At 45.4% G+C, this 23099-nt stretch overlaps 1 protein-coding gene across 1 annotated transcript in view; it reads right to left on the bottom strand.

Annotated features, from left to right (window-relative positions):
- Positions 1-23099, bottom strand: part of ANO2 (anoctamin 2) — a 318066-nt gene that overhangs the window by 165469 nt on the left and 129498 nt on the right. The window contains exons 10-11 of the mRNA XM_060305839.1: positions 8635-8769; positions 2049-2209 (exon numbers count right to left, since the gene is read on the bottom strand). Of these exons, the coding sequence (XP_060161822.1) occupies positions 2049-2209; positions 8635-8769 (296 nt within the window). The remainder of the gene's footprint in view (positions 1-2048; positions 2210-8634; positions 8770-23099) is intronic.

Genomic DNA, 23099 nt, shown 5'->3' with positions numbered 1-23099 from the left:
AAACACACAGCAAGGCCGTTAAAATAACAAAACCAACCCCTAAGCCCCAAAGCGCTGACACAATCCCACCGCATTTGCTTTCCCTCCACTGCTGCTATGTGAGAGAAAGAGAGGGGAGCTGGGGGTGGTGAAACGGTCGTGAACCTCAGAAGGGGTGGGAGGTATCTATTCATCCATCGCGAGAGCAGGGAAGGTACAGCTGAAAACCAAGTTTCCCCACAACAAGGAAGCACACATCCCAGGAGAGGTCTTGAGGGACTGTGGACCAGAGTCAGTAAGCTTCAGCTGCTCAGTCACAGTAATATTTGCCAGACAGATTCATGGGAATGAGGGGTGCAGCATATCAAAGCATGGGTGCGTCTTTTGCGCTCCGATCAGTTCAAATGGATTTGGGGTGATTACAAGACACCGCCTTTCGAGAAGCAGGCACAGAGCCGCCTGGCACCGCGTGGGTCACACGCTGCAAATTCAGGTTGTTCTCCTGACCCTTCCTGTGAACAGTTCCAGAGCTACACGGCCACAAGTGCCCTTTCCTCCGACCCCCTGCCCCTATTCTGTGGGCTGACACTGCCCACATTCCTGGGCAGTGGTCATTCTCCCTGGGAGAACAGAGTCTCTGCTAAACACCTTCCTCGGTGGCCTGGTCACGTGGGAATCTTTCCAGCTCGGTTCTGTCTCCACCCACGTAGAGGTGCCCGCAGGAGACAGAGGCCACTGGGACCAGTTCTGGCAGCGGTGCTAGAACAGACCTCGCCTCTCTCCTGGTCACACTCCCGGGATGTGTGACTCACGGCCCCATCCTGGTGTGTCCTCCAGGCCCCCTGGAATCACGGATAAACCTAGCAGCTTCTGCAGCAGGACAGTGGCCCTGCCGGTCTGTAATCCAATGGGAAAGATGAGGGCCTGCACTGGATGGATGAGTGAAAGGCAGGCTGCTACTCCCAACAGGCTGAAACATATCCCCTTGGTCCCTTCCTTAATACCCGTGGCTGTGTCTTCTTAGAAATGTTCAGTGACCACGGGGTGGTTATCCCAGTTTGTAAGAATAGAAGTGTGTGTGTGTGTGTACACGTGTGCGTGCGTGTGCTTCTAGTCAGATAGCTGTGGCCCAGAGAAAGTTTATTACCCCAAGACTCTGGGGGGAAGGGAGGAGGAGGAAAATGAAGGAACTATTTGTCCCTTCCTTCAGAGATCCCTTGGGTGAGAATATTGAAAACATCCCTCTGGCATCAGGTAAAATCTCTGCAGTCTACACGCGCCTTGTCCCGGGAACTGCACTGAGCGTGGAGGCAAGAGACCAGGTCTGGGCCCACCTTTACCCCCAGCTAACTCCGTGACTGTGGCAGTCACCCCACCATTCTGAGTGTGACACCAAATGACATCTAGGACTTGCCATGTCTTAGGAGATGCACCTGGAGGTGCCTATGAGTGTGTGAGGGGTTTTCAAAGCATGCATGGATGGGTTCAATCTCCAAATAAATCCTACATGAGATTAATACCAGATTCACATTACTCTATCTCTTTAAAAAATATATTTATAAAGCCACGGAGGATATTCTTAGTTCTATTCACATGTATGAGTAAAATAGAGAAATCTATTTCTATCTCTTTAAAAAATATATTTATAAAGCCACAGAGGATATTCTTAGTTCTATTCACATGTATGAGTAAAGTAGAGAAATCTATTGTCCCTAAAATGCTTTTTAAGGTATAAGGACCAGGGCTTCCCTGGTGGCGCAGTGGTTGAGAGTCCACCTGCCGATACAGGGGTACACGGGTTTGTGCCCCGGTCTGGGAAGATCCCACATGCTGTGGAGCAGCTGGGCCCGTGAGCCATGGCCGCTGAGCCTGCGCGTCCGGAGCCTGTGCTCCGCAACGGGAGAGGCCACAGCAGTGAGAGGCCCGCGTACCGCCAAAAACAAAACAAAACAAAAAAAACCCCCCAAATACTAAGGAAGTAAACCGAAGGATATGGGCTTTAGAGCTTGGTCACTGTACCCATTTAAAGGTACCCCCCCATAGAAGCAAGCCTCATGGTGACAACTTACCCCACAGAGCCATGAAGATGGAGAAGACGACAGTGGCGGGGTTGTCAAACAGGTGGCTGGCCCGCGCCGTTCCACAGGCTGAGCTGAGGTTCCAGTAGTCACAGGACTTGTCACACAGGGGACACATGGTGAAGGCATTCTGTTGGTCACACATCTCTTTGCTGCAGAAGACAGAGGCTGCTGGGTCAGGGGGGCTCCAGCGGGACCCTTCCCAAGCCCATCACCACCAAAACAGCTCCCACTTCCGAATCCCTGGTTGAGCTTATCAACTCCAACAGCGAGGTATGTTAGAGAGTTGGAATTGGGTTCTTCCCTTCGGAAGTGTTCTTCTTATATCTTGTCTTAAAAAATGAATGGGCTACCTTTGGAGATATGGAGCCCCCTGTCACTAAAAGTGGCCCAACAGAAAGTTAATGACCATCTATCAGAGATGCTGTTCATTGGACAATGCCACATAAAGTCCATTCAAACTGTGCTGTGTCTACGGGGCTGGTGGGGCGCATCAACAATTGTGAATAAATCACCCATCGGAGGTCAGATTCCATTGCTCTCATTCAAGCATGGGCTGTCTCATCAGTGAGTAAGGCTGGTCACACAGAGGAACAAACACGAGTGTGCAGCTGAACCAACACAATTCCTTCCTCTGGAAGGAGAAGTCATGTGAAAAAGAATGGAGTCAGGTGGCTAGAAGCCCATTTCTAAGTGCATCAGCCACGTGACTGTTTGTAGAAAGGGAATTAGTAACCTCAACTTAATAAGAATGATCACAGACCTAGAGAACAAATGTATGGATATCAAGAGGGAAACGGGGGGTGGGATGAGTTGGGAGATTAGGATTGACATATATATACTATTGACATTATGTATAAAACAGATAACTAATGAGAACCTGCTGTATAGCACAGGGAACTCTACTCAGTGCTCTGTGATGACCTAAATGGAAAGGAAATCCAAGGAAGAGGGGATATATGTGTAAGTATAGCTGATTCACTTTGCTGTATAGCAGGAACTAACACAACATTGTAAAGCAACTATACTGCAATAAAAAGTCTAAAAAATAAAAAAGAAATTTTTTTAAGAAAAAAAAAGAATTATCATAACCATGAAATGGGATGAGGGAGGCCAGAAGAATAAGGTAAATTCTTCCAAAGTCTAGATTCCAAGATACTTGGAGAACAAACTAGTCAAATAACCATCACCTATATTCTCACCTATCTTCAGTGTATTTCTGTTACAGGACTCATAAATGTATTTGAAATTCCATTCATTCGTTAGGTGATTAGCTGGACCCAATTAATTTAGGCTCACCAGAGTGCTTGCAAATAAGAACCGAAGTATTCTCGGCCCTAACTGGCTTCCCCAGTAACCCTCCACACTACATTCTGGTAGGAAAATGAATGAACTCATCACTCTGGTGTGTCATATTCCCCCTGGGGGATGGGTACATGGCTAAGCTCATGGTTTTGGGAAAAAGGGTGGAGAACTGGCAATTTCATGAAAATGAAGCACTGGCTGTTCTCACAGAGCAGCTGGAGCCACGGTGATGGGGCCGCAGGGGACCCCAGGCTGAAACCACAGCTGGGTTTCCTCCGGAAACAGGCAGCAGAGGGCGCTACCGAGCACGGTACAGTCGGAGGCCGCTGCCGGCGGAGGGAGCTGGTACCTGGGTGCTGAAGCCCGGGATTAGATGAAACCCAGAAGCCGGCAGGATGCCTGCGTCTAGCTCCCCATCGCTAAGCAGTCGAAAGGTTTCACCGAGGGCTGTCACTGTCTGTCAAGTCCCAGCTTTCAGGCTTGTTTTTAATGAGTCACGGCAGGGGAGGCCGCCTGTGTGAGAGAATGGAAACTACGTCTCCGAGGATAAATCCCAGTTCCTCCATTGGCAAGTGTCAAGAGCGGCGACGCGCTCACATAGACAATATTAAATAGTAATTTCTTAATAATAAGTTCAGCCGTGCTAGCTTCACCTGGGCATGCGCTTGTTGGTAACTGGAGAGCAAGGTTCATTTTAAGTCTTCTGGGTCAGACACATGTTGGCTGCCTGGTGGAGGAGTTGCTGCTTTTGGAGAGGAGAGTACCTCTTAGAAAACAGACTCACGTGGAAAACAGTGGGTCTGCACAAAGCCTAGTAAAGAGCTTTGCTTCTAAGCCATTTCTGAGAAGACATGAGTCCTTCTCATATCTTTGCTGCGGAGGGTTTTTTTTTTTACACATAGAAGGGGGTGGAATCCTAGAACACCTAATCTCAATCAAAACTAGTTAATGCTGGGTTTCCCTGGTGGCGCAGTGGTTGAGTCCGCCTGCCGATGCAGGGGACACGGGTTCGTGCCCCGGTCCGGGAAGATCCCACATGCCGCAGAGCGGCTGGGCCCGTGAGCCATGGCCGCTGAGTCTGCGCGTCCGGAGCCTGTGCTCCGCAACGGGAGAGGCCACAACGGTGAGAGGCCCGCGTACAGCAAAAAAAAAAACAAAAAACAAAAACAAAACTAGTCAATGCTAAAAGGTCAGAAGTAAAAAAGTATTAGCCACCAACTTGGCACACTTTGAAACTTAAGGGCTGTGTACATTACTGGTTTTAAAATCAGAACACAGTCAACTGCCAATCATTTTGTACAAAATGGCTGCCGTGGTACATGGATACTCATCACATCTTTTCAGTTTGAAGTCAGAATGCTCTACGTGTATTGGGTTGGGGTTTTTTGTTTCATCTTTTGGGTTTTTTGATGCAAGCAATTTGAACAGAATTCTGGAGAAATTCTGCCTTAGGATGACATTAAAAGGACTCTGTAGTCTCTGAAAGAGGCTGCCTCTAGACAAGCTGAAAGATGGGGGAACCTCCCCTAGAACTGAAGTCAGGTCTGGGTCATTCACTAGCTGCCTTCACCACAGATTCCCAGTTCGAAGTAACAGTGGCTATAAATGCAATGGTGTATTTCTTCAATCTATCATTTTCTCTACGAAGCAGAAGATTGATGAATGGGCTGACCATCAGGTGAACCAAGACCCCAGAGTGGGTGGTGTCCTCAATGAGTGACCCACTGCTCACAGGTCAGGCGACACAGAGCTGTACTAGCCACAAAGGGAGGCAATTATTCAGGAAATTCAGACAGAACATCTGCTATTAAGGTCTCAGGTCTAAACTGACCAATTTTTGAAAATATGGTTTAGATTAATTAGCTTTAAAAAAATGCTCCAGTCTTTCCTAGGCGTGTAAGCAAATGGAGAACAAATGCAACCAACCCCTTGCTGAGTCAAGGAAGCTTCTATAGATATATCGTGCACATACGGAATTATTATTTACAAGTGACGCTTGTGTCTCACATATCAAAGTTCTTGGCGATAAAAGGTACCATTTAAAGTTCCACGTGATGTAAATTTTCTGGTTTTTGATACTGTACTGTAGTTATATAAGACGTAATCACTGGCGGTAACTGGATGAAGGGTGCCCTGGGCCCTCTGCACTATCTTTACCACTTCCTGTGAATCTATACTGTTTTCAAAATAAAGCTTTTTTTAAAGTGATACACAGATACTAAATTCCAGGCTTAATGCCAAAATTAGAAACCTTTATAATAATCCCGGGAAGAGTGCAAGTTTTTAATCACGCTTAGGAGTGGCTGATCGACACAGACCCTAGAAGAGTACGAATTCATTTGGATTCAGTATTGGGACTTAGAGGCTATTCCTCTGTTAATGAGGATTGGTAGTTTGTAGAGCTTGGACTTTTGATAGACATACAATTATGATTAAGAAGCAGTTCTCAAAAACGTCTTCATAGTGTGCTTAACTTTTTCTATTTCCACCTTCTTGATTTGCCCCACCCTACTCTGAAAAACTGGCACCCAAACTTTCAAATTTTATAGCAGCCAATTTCAAACTTTTTTGTTATAGAAAGTTAAAAAAACAGTTTAAAAAAAATTTACCACAGATTCCAGTATGCGAGTATATACGTACCTGCTCCTCATAAAAACACTTATATCGCTAAAATAACTGTCATGAAACAATTCTGATACTTCCTTCTCGTGATGACTACTAATATTATGTTTCATTCTACTCTGTCCTACCTTATTCTAGTTCATTTAAAAGGTAACGATTACATTGATTCTATAATCCATTAATGGGCTGCTATCCACAGTTCGTAAAACATCGCACACTCCAGGATGTCTGCAATGATAAAGATCACGTTTTACACGCGTCTAAACCCGCACGCACATGAGTGTCCATGCATGTGCATAAATAAATGACTTTGCAGCTTGTGTAGACCATGGTCATTTCCAGCCGCAGCGGTCACCGTCACATGCATTCCCGTGTGGAGAGCCAGGGCACAAGTTCTAAGTCCTGACGTAAACCAGCACACAGATGCCCTACCCGCTGCACTGAGTTGGTTCGAGGTGCGTGGTATGGAGTCCTCAGCTTGGATCAACCTGAGGCCCAGCTCCCCAGGGATCACAACGGGGCAACTGAGCCGGGTTTTCTTCTGAGACTGAACCAACTGGGGCCAGCTGGAGCAACTGGGCTGCAGAGGAGGGTAAGAGCCCTCCGGAAGACTGCACTGCTTACTGGAAAAAGCAAAGACCTTGGAGCAGGTGGAACTCAAATCACAACCCTGACAATTATTAATTGCTGCAGTTGGACAAGCGACCTCAGGTAGCATCCATGTCTCCCTCTCTCTGAGGTGAGAATACCTACTGACAACACTGATCTCTACAGGATCAAAGAAACAAAACACAGAAACCACCTAGCACCATGCCTGGTACAACTAAGACCAGGAATTTGGTAAGTACTCGTTCTTCCCTCGTGCTGCGCGAGGCAGAGCCCGGAAGTCATAGGTCCTGTGACAAAGGTCCCAGAACGCCAGTCCCGAACCCTGAACGGATGACACCACGGTTTTTATACACAAACATATCCAAACCCTTGTCTCTCATACCAAGGTACTGAGCTTTATTCTAACTACTGACACGGCCATCTCCAGTGTCCCTAACCTGCAAGAGCTTTTCTATAGAGTGACATAATGGAAGATCACCTGGTTCCTGCCACTGGTGGATACGCTTTCCTCAAAGAGCACAGCTCTTGCCCATTTCTTCAGGGTGGCCCCGACTTCCCCCATCCCTAACCCCAACTGTCGCGGACACCCACAGGCTGCCCAGTGTCCCCATTCCCCGGGCTACTGCCCCCAAGCCACGACTGGCTGACCCAGAGCCTCTACCTAAGCCAAAAGGAGTCAACAGGACTTCTTCACTTGGGACCAATCAAGTATAAAGCTCTCAGGTATGACACCCATGAGCTACAAGCAGCCGTGTCTACATCCAATGGAGAAACTCTGCAGTGAAACAAATAAATACTAGATATAACCAGAGACGGGCAGTAAACAGAAGGAGTCCCTATTTCCATAGTCCCTTGGGCTAGCCACGTGCCTGCCACTGGGGCCCCTGAGGGCCCCCCGAAACCCTGAGGATAAATTCCCTTTATCTGCGTACGTTAGTTCACATGCATTTCTATCACTTGCAACTGAAAGAGTATTAAAATACACAAATGAGGGAATTCCCTGGCAGTCCAGTGGTTAAGACTCCCCGCTTCCACTGCAGACGGCCCGGGTTCAGTCCCTGGTCAGGGAACTAAGATCCCGCATGGCTCGAGGCATGGCCAAAAAAAAAAAAAAAAAAAGTAAAATGCATAAAGAATGCTTCCGTTTGCAAAGCCAGTTCTGGAGATGGCAAGAGATTTAAATTCTAAATATTGGCTAAGTGTCTCAAACTCTATTTCCACATACATTGATTCATTCAACAATAATTTATGAATACTTTGCTGTGTGCCAGACGCTGTCAACTTTAGTCCTCACAACGCCACCATGAAGTAGGCGTCATTATGACCATTTCACAGCCAAGGAAACCAAGAGTCAGAGAGTGAGGTACCCAGTCACGTAGTTACTATGTAACACATTCAGTCCTAAAGGACGCTCTTTTTAAGTCCCTATTTTCTTGTAGGATCTCTCTTCTCCATCAGGATCAACCTTTGTTCCATGTCTTGGGTCGCCAAGAGCCCCGCTACGGGGCCTGTCGCCTCCTGCAGTCTCTGACATCCTGAGCCACAGCTGAGGCTTCCTCAGCTCCAGAGCTGCCTGCTTCTGACACAGCCTCACAGCTTTTTATCCCAGCAGCGTCTGACCGCATAGATGCCACCTCTATCCAATACCACTCAACACTTCCTGCCTTGGGTCATCTGGGAAACCAAAGGGAAAAAGTCATGAAATTGAGGGGAAAAAAAGCTTTTCTCAGGCATGATTTCTTTTTCATCAGTTTTCAGATCCTGCCCAATCAGACCCTGGTCCTGGAGAAGAGCTTGACCAGGAAAGGAAGTGGCCACACCCAGCGTGGCTCTGAGCTGTTCCCAGAATCTGTTGCTCCCAGACCTCTCAAAAGGGAAGTGACAAGTGACCTGCTGCGTGGTAAGGAAAGCGGGAAGGAGAAGGACAAAGGGTGAGGCTTTGGAAGGAGGCGTCTGAAATGTACAATGTACTTGCAACTGGGGTGAAACTCCAAACGACTGACACGTGAGAACTGAGCCTTTTCCGTTAAAACCAACTCACCTGGGAATATCTTCTTCGATCGTTGCACATCCATAAAGAAACACGATGACCCCGATGACGGATGATGGGATGAGGAAGGATGTATATAATCCCAGCCAGGCAAAGTACAGTCCAATTTTTTCTCCAAAATATTTTCTGGAAAAGGAAGAAAACAAAACATACTGAGAAGACCATAGAGTTTCCTTCTTTCTGTTTGCTCTAAACCTGAGAACGGGTTGAAAAAAGTGGAAAGGGACAAAAGTTACATGGGGAACAGGGGACCTCAGCACAAGGAATCAACAACTGGTCTTTTCTGAAATGAATCACATTCCATTAGAATCACATATACACACCTGTCCTGGCTGTTCATGTAAAGCAGCTGCAGGAAGGAATCCAGCACTAACAGCGAACTGAAGAAAATGCCACACGTTTTGGCATCTTTACCAGACAAACATGAATAACATATCGGCATTTCATGAGTGCCATAGTACTCGACCCACAGAAAAACACACCTTTTTGAAACTAGCTTATTTAAACAAAACACACAAATTTGGGGGCATGTATACTGATATATACAGACGAACAAAGATGCACTCATAGAAAAATGACTAGAAGAAATTCGATAAAATATGAGTCATGGTTTCTTTAGCTGATGGGATTATGGGTGGTTTTTATTTCTTTTTTTTTATCTTTCTGCATTTTTTAACTCTATTTTGTTCATGAATTACTTTTAAAATAAAAAATGATTTCTTTTAAAAAGAAAAGGTACGAACCCATATCTTTTTGTTCCCCACTTCATAAAGTTAGTAAATGACCACATAAAGCCTCTGAAAAGGGGTTTTCCTTTTCCCTTAGATGGATATTGATGATGGATGCCTGACGAGAAAAAACAACCCACAGAGGAGACGTATATTCTATTTCTCACGAGCCTCCGATATAAACCACAGGAGGGAAATGGGAACCCAGCCCACCCGTTGATGGAAGGACTAGAGAATAAGAGGAACAAATAAAATCTATGTATCCACCACCAGAATGCTGCTTCCACTTAGGATAAAGACACTGCCAGGAAATGTAGCTTCCACCCTAACAACAAAATCTGTTAAATCAAAACTTTTCGTGAGGGCTTCCCTGGTGGCGCAGTGGTTGAGAGTCCGCCTGCCGATGCAGGGGACACGGGTTCGTGTCCCGGTCCGGGAAGATCCCACATGCCGTGGAGCGGCTGGGCCCGTGAGCCATGGCCGCTGAGCCTGCGCGTCCGGAGCCTGTGCTCCGCAGCGGGAGAGGCCACAGCAGTGAGAGGTCCGCGTACCGCAAAAAAAAAAAAAAAAAAAGCAAATACGTTAATGATTACATTAAATATAAATGTACAAGAAACCCACTTAAAATATAAAGGCATATATAGAAAAAAGTAAAGGACTGGAAAAAGATATACCATGCCAACACTAATCAAAAGAAAGCTGATACAAACAAAATAATCTTCAGAACAAAGAACATTACCAGATATAAAAAGGGACATCAAACAATGATAAAATGGTCACTTCATTAAGAAGGCCTAATAATCCAAAACACATACAGTAAAATACATGTGTCAAATGCATAGATCAAAATGCATGCAATAAAAACTGATAGAACTGAAAGGATAAACACACAAATCCTCCAGTATAAATTAGAGATTTCAACACTTCCCTTCAGTAGTTGACAGTACAAAAAAGCAGTAAGGATACAGAAGACACTTCAAACCAACTTGACTGAATTGACATTTATACAACACTCCACCAAACAACAACAGAAAATACATTCTTTGCAACACACATTCACCAAGATAGACCATATTGTGAATCATTAAGGAAATCTAATAAATTTAAAATAATTGAAATAATAAAAATGTTCTACCATGACCACAACTGAATTAAACTAGAAATCAATGGCAGGAAGCTGTCTGGAAAAATCCCCAAATACTTGGAAATTAAACAGTATCCTTCTACATAACCCATGGGTCAAAGCAGAAATCACAAAGAAAATCAGAAAATATTTTTGACTGAGGAAAATAAAAACACACATATCGAAATTCGTGGAATGCCATTATACTTAGAATGCCAGTAATACTTAGAGAGAAATTTATAGCATTGAATACTTGGTATTAAAATAAGAAAGTTTTCTTTTTAAGTTCATCTAGGATTTCTTTTATTGAAGTATAGTTGATTTACAATGTTGTGTTACTTTCAGGTGTGCGGCAAAGTAATTCAGTTATACATATACATATATTCATTCTAAAAAAGCAAGCTTTAAATCAATCATCTAAGCTTGCACTTTAAGTAGAAAAAGAACAAATTAAATCCAAAGCAAACAGAAGGAAGGAAATAGTAAAGGGGGGAACAGAAATAAATGAAATTGAAAAGAGAAAAATCAATGAAACCAAGAGCTGGTTGTTTGAAAGGATCAATGAAATTGATAAATATTGAGTCAGACTGGTCAAGAAAATAAAGGATAAAACACAAATTACCAATCTTGGGGGGAAAAAAAGAGACACCACTACAGTCCTTATCTTCCGTGTTAGTGAATGCGACAATACTAGTTGTTTTTTCAAGGGTGTTCACCTCACCTTCTCCACTAGTCCATTACCCATCTCCAGCAGAAGAGAGGGGAAGAGAGAAGGGAGGAGACAGATGAGACTTAATAAACACAAATTGCCCGGTGCTTTCATCCTGATTGTCTTGTTTCACCTCATTTTTCATTCTCCCAACATCTTTTCCAGGTGAGAACACTGACACTCCCTGGACACACAGACTTGTCTAAGGTCACGTGGCCAGCGCCTGACAGAGCAAGAATTTGACCTCTTGGCACCTGACCCCTCTGTGTCTGGTGCTTGTGCCAACGTAACAACAGCAGCAACAGTAACTGATGTTTATCGGGGGCTAATTATTTGCCAAGCTCCATTCTAAGAACATTATAAATATTCTTATTTTTTAGTCCTCACAACCCTCAGAGGTAGTATGTTATTATCCTCAAATTATAGATGAGGAAACTGAAGTACAAAAAGTTGACTAACCCAAGGTCCCACAGCCAGTAAGAAGCAAAGACAAGATTCAAATTCAGTGAGTCTAACTTGAGATTCCAGCTCTTAATGTCCACCTTATACTGACTTCTAGGAGGAATTTCAAGAAGGAAAGGAAGTGGATGAGCAGGAGACATGCCCAGGGCAAATTTGCTAAGTTCTAAAAGAACTACACCTAGCTACCCATCCATCCCCCATCCCCCACAACGTCTTCACGCTTTTTTCCAGCTCTGAAGCTTTCCCATCACAGCATCCCATCCGAGGCATCCAGCCACTCAGAGACGTAAGATTTCCCTGACCACTCTCCTAACCTGTACTGTCTACAAATCTTCTCTACCATTGCCTCTTAGGCTTTTGCTTAAGGAGCCGATCTGACGAATTAAAGCCTACTGGGATACTTTATCACTTCTTCCAGGAAAATGTTTGCATTCCAAGCTTTATGGAGACACAACGCCTTCACCTCTTAAAGGAAGGGGTAGAATATTTTGAGGTGTTCTTCCAACTGCCCCACATGGGCAGCGGACTACTCTGTTTACCCGTAAAAACACTACTGGCTGGAGAGGGGGACAGAGAGCCTGAGCACAGAGCCTCGATACCTGGGAAAGGGAGACAGGAAGGTCAGAATGCATGAAGGTAAGAACACATGAAACAGAGAAGGATGAAGAGCCAACTATGTCACTTAAGGGAAACAGGACAGCAGGGCTGAAAACTCAGATGCCCCCAGGAGCCAGGCAGGAAACATGAATGATTGAAGCAGGCCTGGCAGGACCAACCAAAGCACCTCCAGCGGAAAACTAGAGGGCTCATGTCCACCTATGGGGAGCAGTAGGTACTCATCTCCAGCAGCCCAGGGTGACATGTGGGAAAATGAGACCAGTATTACCAGATCTTACAATTTTCTGAAAAAAAAAGCGGGAAAACTGTATTTCTCCTAATTGTTAAATGTTGGCAACTAATTTAACTGAAAAACAATGTACAACCCAAACGAAAGGCACTGGAGGATTGAGCAGTGCCCATGGATATTAGCTGGTACCTTCTGTGGAACAGCAGAGATCACAGGACACAGGCTCTGGAGTGGGCAGGGCTGGACAAGAACCTGGCCTCTGCTGTTTCCTAACTTGGGAAAGTCTCTTAGCTTCTCTAAGCTTCATTTTTCCCATTTGAAAAATATATCAGTGTGAAAGTTAAATGAGCAAGGTATACGAGGACACAAGTCAGCAAGCAATAAACATTAACTGTTGTACAGGATATTACTCTAAAAATTGGCGTGCACTACTACATTAAAATGAGGAACCTCTATTCATCAAAAGACACTAGTGAGTGAGTGAATGGGAAAAATACTGACATACCTACATCCCACAATGGACTTGGATCTGGAAAACATGAAAAACTTCCAAAGCTCAATAAGAATTAGGCAGAAAATCCAACAGAAAAATGGGCAAAAGACCTAAGGAATACTTGGTTAAAAAAAGGTACCCAAGTGACCAATAAGAATATGAAGAGGTGTTCAGCTTCCCTAAGCATCAGATCATCAGGGAAATGCAGATGAAATCGCAATGCAATACCTCTGCACACTCGTGGGAATGGCAAGAACGAAAAAGAGGGAAAATGCCAGTGTTGGGATTCCTCCACGTTTTTCCAAACGTTCACATGGTGCTGGTGGGATGTGCACAGGTGGAGCCTCTTTGGCAGGTGGCTTGGCAGCGTCTGCCAGAGCTGAGCACGGCCCTGCCCTGTGACCCTACAGCTCTGCTCCGCAGTACCTGCCCAGCACAGATGGGAATCTGCGGGCTGGAAGACACAGCAAGTTCACAGCAGCACTGTCCGTAATACCCCGCAGACCGGGAGCTCCCCAGATGGCTATAAGCAACCGAATGCGTGAACACGTTCTGATACGTTTGCCCAACAGAATATTATACAGCAAGGAGAATGAACAGGACACAAAAACACACAACGATATGGACAAGTCTCACACCTATCATCTGAACAAAAGAAGCCAGGCACAAAAGAATTACTGTACAGTACGATTCTATGTCTATAAAGTTCAAAAACAAAATAACTGTGTTAAATACAAATGGTCATTAGCCTGAGGAAGGCAGCGACTACAAGGGAACGGGATGAGGGTGGGGGACCTCGGGCGTTAACAATGTTCTTCCTTGATCCCAGGACCTGCAGCACGTGGTCCTTCTCCGCAGTGAGTACAGACGTGCCCATGAGAAAGGATCCCCACGCCGCAGTCACAGGATGGCAGGCTCCCCAGGACTCTCCCTCAACCTGCCTCCCGAAGTTTGCCTTCTCATCATCGGCTGGACAGTCCAGGGCCCGAACCCAGCCCTGTATGTGGTTGGGAAGAACAGCTGGACGGTCACCCTCTGCCAGAGCTGACAGCAGGAACCGGGCTGCATCCGCGTCTGCGGGGCTCAAGCCAGCAGACACAGCCACTGGCTCCTCCGATCAACCATCTGAGGCCAGGAGACTCTGAGTTCTTAGCCGTCCCAGGGAGGCCAAGAGAAGGCCCCCTTCTGGCAAGAAAATTTTGCTAATATGGGGCAAATTCAGAAGGTACAGTGAAAAGGGGCTGGGCTCAGACTGGCAGGGCTGTGAAAATCAGGCTTAGCTCGAGTCCTAACATTAGGAGACAACACAGACGCCAGCGAACGGGGTGGGGGCTGCTCCGAAGTTCCGGAGGGAAAGAAGTACTCCTGGGCATCAGAACACCCTGAGTCTTGAACGCTCTTCTGCGAGACTGCTGTCAAGGCCTCCCTCTCCCCTGCCAAGTCCTCTCGTTTAAAAGGCTTCCAAATAAAGAACAGTCTGCGAAGCAAGAGGACCTGCAGGGCCAGGCTGATGGGGTGCAGGCCCAGGAGCCAGGGTCGGCAGGGTTGACATGGTCCATCCCAGGCCCTGCACGTAGCAGATGTGTTCAGAGGGGTAAACGGGACCAAAGACCCAAGAGGGCCAGGGGCCAGATGTGCGGGGCATCCAGTCCGGGGGCAACTAGAGAAGGGAGATGCAAGTGGCAGGTGGAAGAGTCAGGCAGATGAGAAGTCAAAGCTGAGAAAGTAAGTTAAAGCAAGAGAAACAAGGCAGGAAGAAATGAAGCTTCCAGAAACCACAGCCTCGGCAGGATCGCCTTCAGAATCCAGGAGAAACACGAAAGGCATGTTCTGACCCGAGTCTTTCTACTGCTTTGTGTGTTTCCTTCAGTGGGTGGGTGGACCTAGGTTAGCAGCCATGCCTCCCCATCCCAAAATAAAATAAAATAGCTTCGTCCCAGGGGCTCTGCCTAATGTTTTGCGTGCAGTATCTCTAATGATCCTCACAAGAATCCTGTGAAAGGATACAGGGCTTGGCAAGCAAATGGAGTCCTTGGATGAATGAAAAGGTTCCTTCCTCTGGGAATGCACGGCCCTACACAGAGGTATGAGGCTTGGGGAGCAGAGCGTGGTCGGGGTTTCAGGCTCCACAAGCCCCCTCAGCCAGGGACCCATGGACAAGGCACGAAATTCACAAGCCTACGTGGCAGTCCTAGAAACAGGCATTATAGCTCCATCTAATAAATGAGCAAATGCAAACGTAAAGATGAAATACCTCGGTGAAGCCATTAGGTTGTAGACAATCCAAAAACTCTCATCTGTTAAAGTCCAAAAGCCCCCGCTCTTAACTACCACACCACACCGCAAAGCAAAGAAGAAAATCTTATAAGAGTTAACAGCAATGGCTGTACATTCCCAATGACCCTAAAACAGTCAAGAAAAGCTCATTTCCGGGCTTCCCTGGTGGCGCAGTGGTTGAGAGTCCGCCTGCCGACACAGGAGACGCAGGTTCATGCCCCGGTCCGGGAAGATCCCACATGCCGCGGAGCAGCTGGGCCCGTGAGCCATGGCCGATGAGCCTGCGCGTCCGGAGCCTGTGCTCCGCAACGGGAGAGGCCACAGCACTGAGAGGCCCGCGTACCGCAAAAAAAAAAAAAAAAAAAAGCTCATTTCCCAGTTATGAGATTTATCCCCAGTTCATGGGATGGAACCAGGGAAAAGCAAAGTATTTGTGTTTTTCCAGGTTGCTGGTTTCCAATCTCACGATTCCACCAGCCTACTTGGCATTTCCCAATGGATGGCTAATAGGAGTCTCAAGGTCTACGATGCCAAGGTGGAACTCTGGGTTTCTCTGCCACCCCTGACACACTTAAATTGCCCTCCCCCATCTTCCGAATTTAAGTGTGCAGAACCCCAATCCAGGTGCTCTGGACAAAGACACGGAAGTAATCGTTGTTGAGTCTGATTATCACGATCCACATCCAATCCTATAGACGCTACTTTCAAAAATGCACCACATGCAACCATGCCTCCCCCTCTCCATCACTCACACCCTGGACCAACCACTGTCATCCCTCACCCGGGTCACTTCCACCCGTGCCCCTGAAATCTCTTTGCTACACAGAAGCCAGAAGTACTCTTTTAGAAATCTGTCGGATTTGTTCATTCCTCTTCTTGAGACGGTTTTAGGACTTTATATCACAGGTACAATGAAACCCCAAATTGTTTTCGTGACCTACAAGGTCCTATTTGTTCTGGCCCCAAACCCCTGACCGCCTTGAAACAAATCCTGCTTCGTTTTCTCCTGCCGTCCCCCTCTGTGGCTTGCTTCCAGCTCATGGACCCTACTGTCGCTCAAACACACCCCATCTGCTTGCACCTCAGGGCCTTTGCTGTGGCTGTGCCCTCTGCCTGGAACTCCGTCCTCACACTTGCACATTCATGTCCTTACTTCCTCAGTTTCTGCTCCAGCGTCACCTCCTCAGAAAGGCCTCCTGGGTTCACCCCATCCCAAAGGGCGCCTAAGCTCTCCTCTTGCTTCACTTTTATTCGTAACACTTAACGTTACCTAACATTTTTTCTAAATTTGTGTTTTTATCCATCTCCACTGCTAGAATATAAGCTTCATGAGGGCAGACGTCTTCTGTCCTGCTCACCATTGTTCCCTTAGTCCCGAGAATGTGCCTGGCACATAGCAGTAGCTTAATAAGCATTTGTTTAATGGATGCTAAGTCCTGACAATAACCCTATTAGGTGGTTACTGGGCCTGTCCTTCTTCTTTGCGTAAGCTGAGCACAGCTCAGAGAAATTGAGAAACTTGTGTAAAGTCGCACAGCTAACGAGAGAAGGATCCAGACTCCATCTCAGAGCAGCCTGATTTCAAGCCTACACTTTACCCCTGATGTGTACCTCCTGGGTAACACAGTAGAGGACCATGCAGGCTTGAGCCTCCCAGTTTACAAAGTATCATGATTTATTTTCTAGGATTTTAATAAAATACTATCAACTAAAGTGGAATTCTCCTCTCCCTGGTTTACAAAACCCTACGACCTCCAGAAGCTCATTCACATCAAAAAAAGGCCGTGATGGCATCTGTTCCAACTTCCATTTGTAAAAAAGCAGTACATAAAATAATTATTTAGACATTTTCTGTTTATTAATGAGCAGCGTGAGAGCTTCCAAGAACACGTCACATGGTGATCAGAGGAACGTGCTCACGCCTAGTCTCCCAGCCATTTATCACCTAGTAGTTTTAGCCATTTTACATTGTTTTCATTTTCATTCTTAAATATTGTTTATTCTTTACCCACAACCAATCTTCAAATAAAGATGGAAGCATAAGGAACACTGATGGTGAGATATAACGTGTTAATGCAGAGCCTAAAAATGGCAAGAAGAATTCAGCACAGACGCCTCTATGTGATATTCACACAGATCCACAAAATTTATACAGCTGATCAAAATTATTATATGATATATAAAGATATTCTCATTACCAAAATCAACGATAAAGGAGGGGGAGCTATTATATCCAACTGGCTTTTCATTTACTGAGAGTTAGACTGTCAGAGGACATGGCCGAGATGACAGAGTAGGAAGCCCCTGAGTTCACCTCCTCCCGGGAGCACACCAACATTGCAACAATTCACAGAGCAACTACTGATGAGAAAGACCAGAATCTAGCAGAAAGGATCATCAGCAACTAAAGATATAAAGAAGGAACCACAATGACACGGGCAGGAGGGGCCGAGACCCCGTGTAGTCCAATCCACACCCCCCCCCCCAGGTAGGCAACCCACAAACAGGAGGAAACTGACAACTGCAGAGGTTCTCCACGAGGAGTGAGGGGTCCGAGCCCCACATCAGGCTCCCCAGCCTGGGGGTCCTGCCCTGGGAAGACAGGCCCCCAGAATGTCTGGCTTTGAAGGCCAAGGGGAGCCAGAGGGCTGTGGGAAACACAGACTCCTCTCTTAAAGGATGTTCACAAAACCTCACACACTCCAGGACCCCAAGGCAGAAGCAGTAATTTGAAAGGAGCCTGGGCCAGACCCACCTGCTGACCTTGGAGAGCCTCTCGGAGAGGCAGGAGGTGACTGGAGCTCACCCTGGGGGCAGAGACGCTGGCGGCAGCCCACCTTGGGAGCTCCTTCTATCACAAGAACACTAGAACTGGCAAGCACCATATGGAATCCTCCCTCTAGCTTATTAGTGCCACGGCCTGGCCCTGCCCACCAAGCTGCTGGCATCAGTACTGCGACGCCTCAGGCCAAGCGAAGCAACCAGGTGAACAGGGACACGGTCCCACCCACCAGCAGGCTGGCTGCCATAAGACCTCCTGAGACTATACCTGCCCCAGGACCTAGCCCTACCCCACAAGGGTCCTAGGACCCAGCCCCACACACCAGTGCACTAGCACATGCCCCAGGACACCCAGGGTTCTGCAGCCTGAGCCTCCAAGACCTTTCTGCCCACCAGTGAGCTGGCACTAGCCTTGGGACCCTCTGGGCTTCAGTCCTGCACACCAGCCAGCCCACACCAGCTCCAGCACCCCTGGACTCTGCGGCCAGAGACCGCAGGACCTGGTGCCACTCACCAGTGGGCCAGCACTAGCCCCAATCTGGCATCACCCACCAGCCCCAGGACCACCACAGTCCTAACGCCCACCATATCAGAACCCAGCCCACTCACCAGCAGATTGGCACCTTGGGCCCCTCAAGCCAGCCACCCAGCGAGCTGGCCAAACGCATCAGGGGACCAACACAAGTTTGGGGACACTCTGGGCTCCACAGCCTGATGTGTCAGGAACCAGCCCTGCCCACAAGCCCTGCCCACCAATGGGCCAATATCAGCCCTGGGACCCCCAAGGCCCTGTAGCCAGAGACCTCTGGACTTGGCTCTGACCACCAGAGGACCAGCTCTAGCTCTGGGACACCTTGGTCCCTGGCCCCACCCACCAGCAGGCTGACATCAGCTCCAAGATAACCTGAACCCCTCAGCCAGCCATCCGAGGATCCAGCCCCACTCACCAGCAGGCCAAAACCAGCTTTAAGACACCCCAGAACCTGAAGTTAGCTAGTTCTTCTGGGGTGTTAAGAGCCAGCCACACCCACTGGCAGGCCAGCACTAGACCCAGGACCCTCCCAGGCTCAGCTGCCAGCCACCTTGTGACTGAGCCCTGCCCGTCAGCAGGCAGCAGCTTCCATACAAGGCATGGCCTGGCAACCAACTGGACTGGGGGTCACGCCTACCAGACCACCCACAGTAGTCAGCCCACCACAACAGAAGGACCCACACAGCCCACGGAAGGGGCACCCCTGCAGCATATATCTCTGGTGACCAGAGGGGAGTGCACTGATGGGACGCACAGGACCTCCCCTACAAAAGGCCACTTCTCCAACTTACCAAATACATAGAAATAAAAACGGCAAATGAGGCAAAATGAGGCAACTGAGAAGTATACTCCAAACAAAAGAACAAGATAAAACCCTAGAAGAAGAACTAAGTGAAGAGGAGATAATCAATCTACCATATAAAAAGAACAAGGTAATGACTGTAAGGATGTTTAAAGAACTTTGGAGAAGACAGGATGAACAGAGTGAGAGAAGTTTTTAACAAAGAGTTAGGCAATATAAAGAAGAACCAAACAGACATAAATATGATTTCATTTATATGAAATGAAAAATACATTAGAAGGAACCAGCAGTAGATTAGAAGATACAGAGGAATGGATCAGTGAACTGGAAAAAAGACTTATGAAAAGCACTCTGGCTGAACAGGAAAAAGGAGATAAAGAAATGAGGACAGTTCAAGAGACCTCTGGGACAACATGAAGTGTTCTAACATTCATATTATAGGGGTTCCAGGAGGAGAAAAGAGAAAGGGGCAGAGAACATATTTAAGACACAAGGGCTGAAAGCTCCCCTAATCTGGGAAAGGAAACAGACATCCAGGCCCAGGACATATAGGGAGTCCCAAACAGGATCAACCCAAAGACCACAATAAGACATACTGTAATTAAAATGGCAAAAAATCAAAGATAAAGAGAGAATATTCAAAGCAGCAAGGGAAAAGCTACAAGGAACTCCCATTGGGCTATCAGCTGACTTTTCGGCAGAAACCCTGCAGGCCAGAAGGGAGTGGCACAATACATTTAAAGTGATGAAGGGAAGAACCTAAAACCAAATCCACTCTGCCTAGCAGGCTTTCATTCAGATGTGATGGAGGTATCAAAAGTTTTACAGATAAGCAGAAGCTAAAAGAGTTCAGCACCGCCAAACTAGCTTTACAAGAAATGTGAAAGGAACTTCTCTAAGCAAAAAAGAAAGGCCGCAACTAGAAATACGAAAATTACAAAAGGAAAACTCTTATTGATAAAGGCAAATACACAATAAAAGTAGTAAACCAACCACGTATAAAGCTAGTAGAAAGTTTAAAAGACAAAGAAGCAAAATCATCTACATTCACAAGTAGTTAACGGATACACGAAACAAAGAGATGCAAAATATGATTTCAAAAACAGTACACATGGGGGATGGAGTAAAAATGCAGGGCTGTTAAAAAGCCCTTGAATGTAAGATATCAGCAACCTAAAATAATCGTATCTATATACGAGAGCAACAGAGATACAGACAAAGACAGAGACAGAGAGACACAAAGACACACACACACACACAGATTGTTATATATAAATTTCATGGTAACCACAAACCAAAAATCTATAATAGATACACACACATAAAAGAGAAAGGAATCCAAACATAACACTAAAGATAGTCATCAGGGCTTCCCTGGTGGCACAGTGGTTGAGAGTCCACCCGCCGATGCAGGGGACACAGGTTCGTGCCCCGGTCCGGGAAGATCCCACATGCCGCGGAGCGGCTGGGCCCAAGAGCCATGGCCGCTGAGCCTGCGCGTCCGGAGCCTGTGCTCCACAACGGGAGAGGCCACAGCAGTGAGAGGTCCGCGTACCGCAAAAAAAAAAAAAGATAGTCATCAAATCATAAGGAAAAAGAGAAAAAGAAGAAATAGGAACAAAAAAGAATTACAAAACAATGCAAAAACGATTAACAAAATGGCAATAAGTACATACCTATCAATAATTACTATAAATGTAAAAGGACTAAATGCTCCAATCAAAACACACAGAGTGGCTGAACAGATACAAAAACAATACACATATATATGCTGCCAACAAGAGACTCACTTCAAATCTAAAAACACACACAGACTGAAAGTGAGGGAATGAAAAAAGGTATTACATGCAAATGTAAATGAAAAGAAAGCCAGGGTAGCAATACAATCAGATAAAATACACTTTAAAACAAAGTCTATTTTAAATCAGACAAAATAGACGTTAAAACAAAGACTGAAATAAGAGACAAAGAAGGACACTACATAATGATCAAGGGATCAATCTAAGAAGAATATACAACAATTGTAAATATATATGCACCCAATGTAGTAGGAACTAATTGCATAAAGCAAATATTAACAGACATAAAGGGAGAAACTGACAGCAACACAATAATAGTGGGGGACTTTAACATCCCATTACATCAATGGACAGACCATCCAGACAGAAAATCAATAAGGAAACACTGGCCTTAAATGACACATTAGACCATTAGGACATTCCATCCAAAAGCAACAAAATGCACATTCTCTCAAGTGCACATGGAACATTCTCCATACTGGATCACATGTCAGGTCACAAAAGTCTCAGGCAATTTTAAAATATTGAAATCATATCATGCACCTTTTCTGACTACAATGCTATGAGAGTAGAAATTAAGTACAGGGAAAAAAACCTGCAAAAAACACAAATACATGGAGGCTAAACAATATGCTACTAAACAACCAATGAGTCACTGAAGAAATCAAAGAAGAATTAAAAAATACCTGGAGACAAATGAAAACAGAAAAAGAAGAACAAACAAAATCCAAGGTTCGTGGAAGGAAATAAATCATAAAGATCAGAACAGAAATAAATGAAAGAGACTAAAAAAAAGATAGAAAAGATCAATGAAACTAAGAGCTGATTTTTGAAAAGATAAACAAAATTGGTAAACCTTTAGCCATACTCATCAAGAAAAAAAGAAAGAGAGCCTAAATCAATAAAATCAGAAATGAAAAAGAAGTTACAACCAACACCACAGAAATACAAAGGATCATAAGAGATTGCTATGAACAATTATACTCCAATAAAATAAACAATCTAGAAGAAACAAATTCCTAGAAATGTTCATTCTCCCAAGATTGAACAAGGAAGAAATAGAAAATAGGAACAGACCAAGTACCAGTGTTGAGATTGAATCAGTAATAAAAAACAAAAATAAAAACAAAAAAACCTCCCAACAAACAAAAGTTCAGGACGAGATGGCTTCATAGGTGAATTCTACCAAACGTTTAGAGAAGAGCTAACACTTATCATTCTCAAACGATTCCAAAAAATTGCAGAGGAAATGTTTCCAAAACTCATTCTGCAAGGCCAGCATCACCCTGATATCAAAACCAGACAAAGATATCACGCACACAAAAAAAGTTACAGGCCAATATCATTGAAGAACATAGATATAAAAATCCTCAAGAAAATATTAGCAATCAAATTTAACAATACATTAAAAAGATCGTACACCATGATCAAGTGGGATTTATCCCAGGTATGCAAGGATGGTTGAATACCCACAAATCAATCTATGTCATACACCACATTAACAAATTAAACAATAAAAATTATATGGTCATCTCAATAGATGCAAAAAACGCTTTTGACAAAATTCAACACCGATTTATGATCAAAAACTCTCAATGAAGTGGGTATAGAAGGAGCATACCTCAACATAGCAAAGGCCATATATGACAAGCCTACAGTTAACATCATACTCAATGGTGAAAAGCTGAAACTATTTCCTCTAAGATAAGGAATAAGACAAAAAGCCCACTCTTGCCACTTTTATTCAACATGGTATTGGGAGTCCTAGCCACAGTGATCAGACAAGAAAAAGGAAAAAAAAGGAATCCAAATTGGAAAGGAAGAAGTAAAACTGTCACTGTCTGCAGATGACATGATACTATACATAGAACTTCCTAAAGACACCACCAAAATTTTACTAGAA

Source organism: Globicephala melas, chromosome 10 (assembly GCF_963455315.2).
Source record: "Globicephala melas chromosome 10, mGloMel1.2, whole genome shotgun sequence".
NCBI classification, from domain to species: domain Eukaryota; kingdom Metazoa; phylum Chordata; class Mammalia; order Artiodactyla; family Delphinidae; genus Globicephala; species Globicephala melas.
This window is presented reverse-complemented; position numbering and strand designations above follow the sequence as displayed.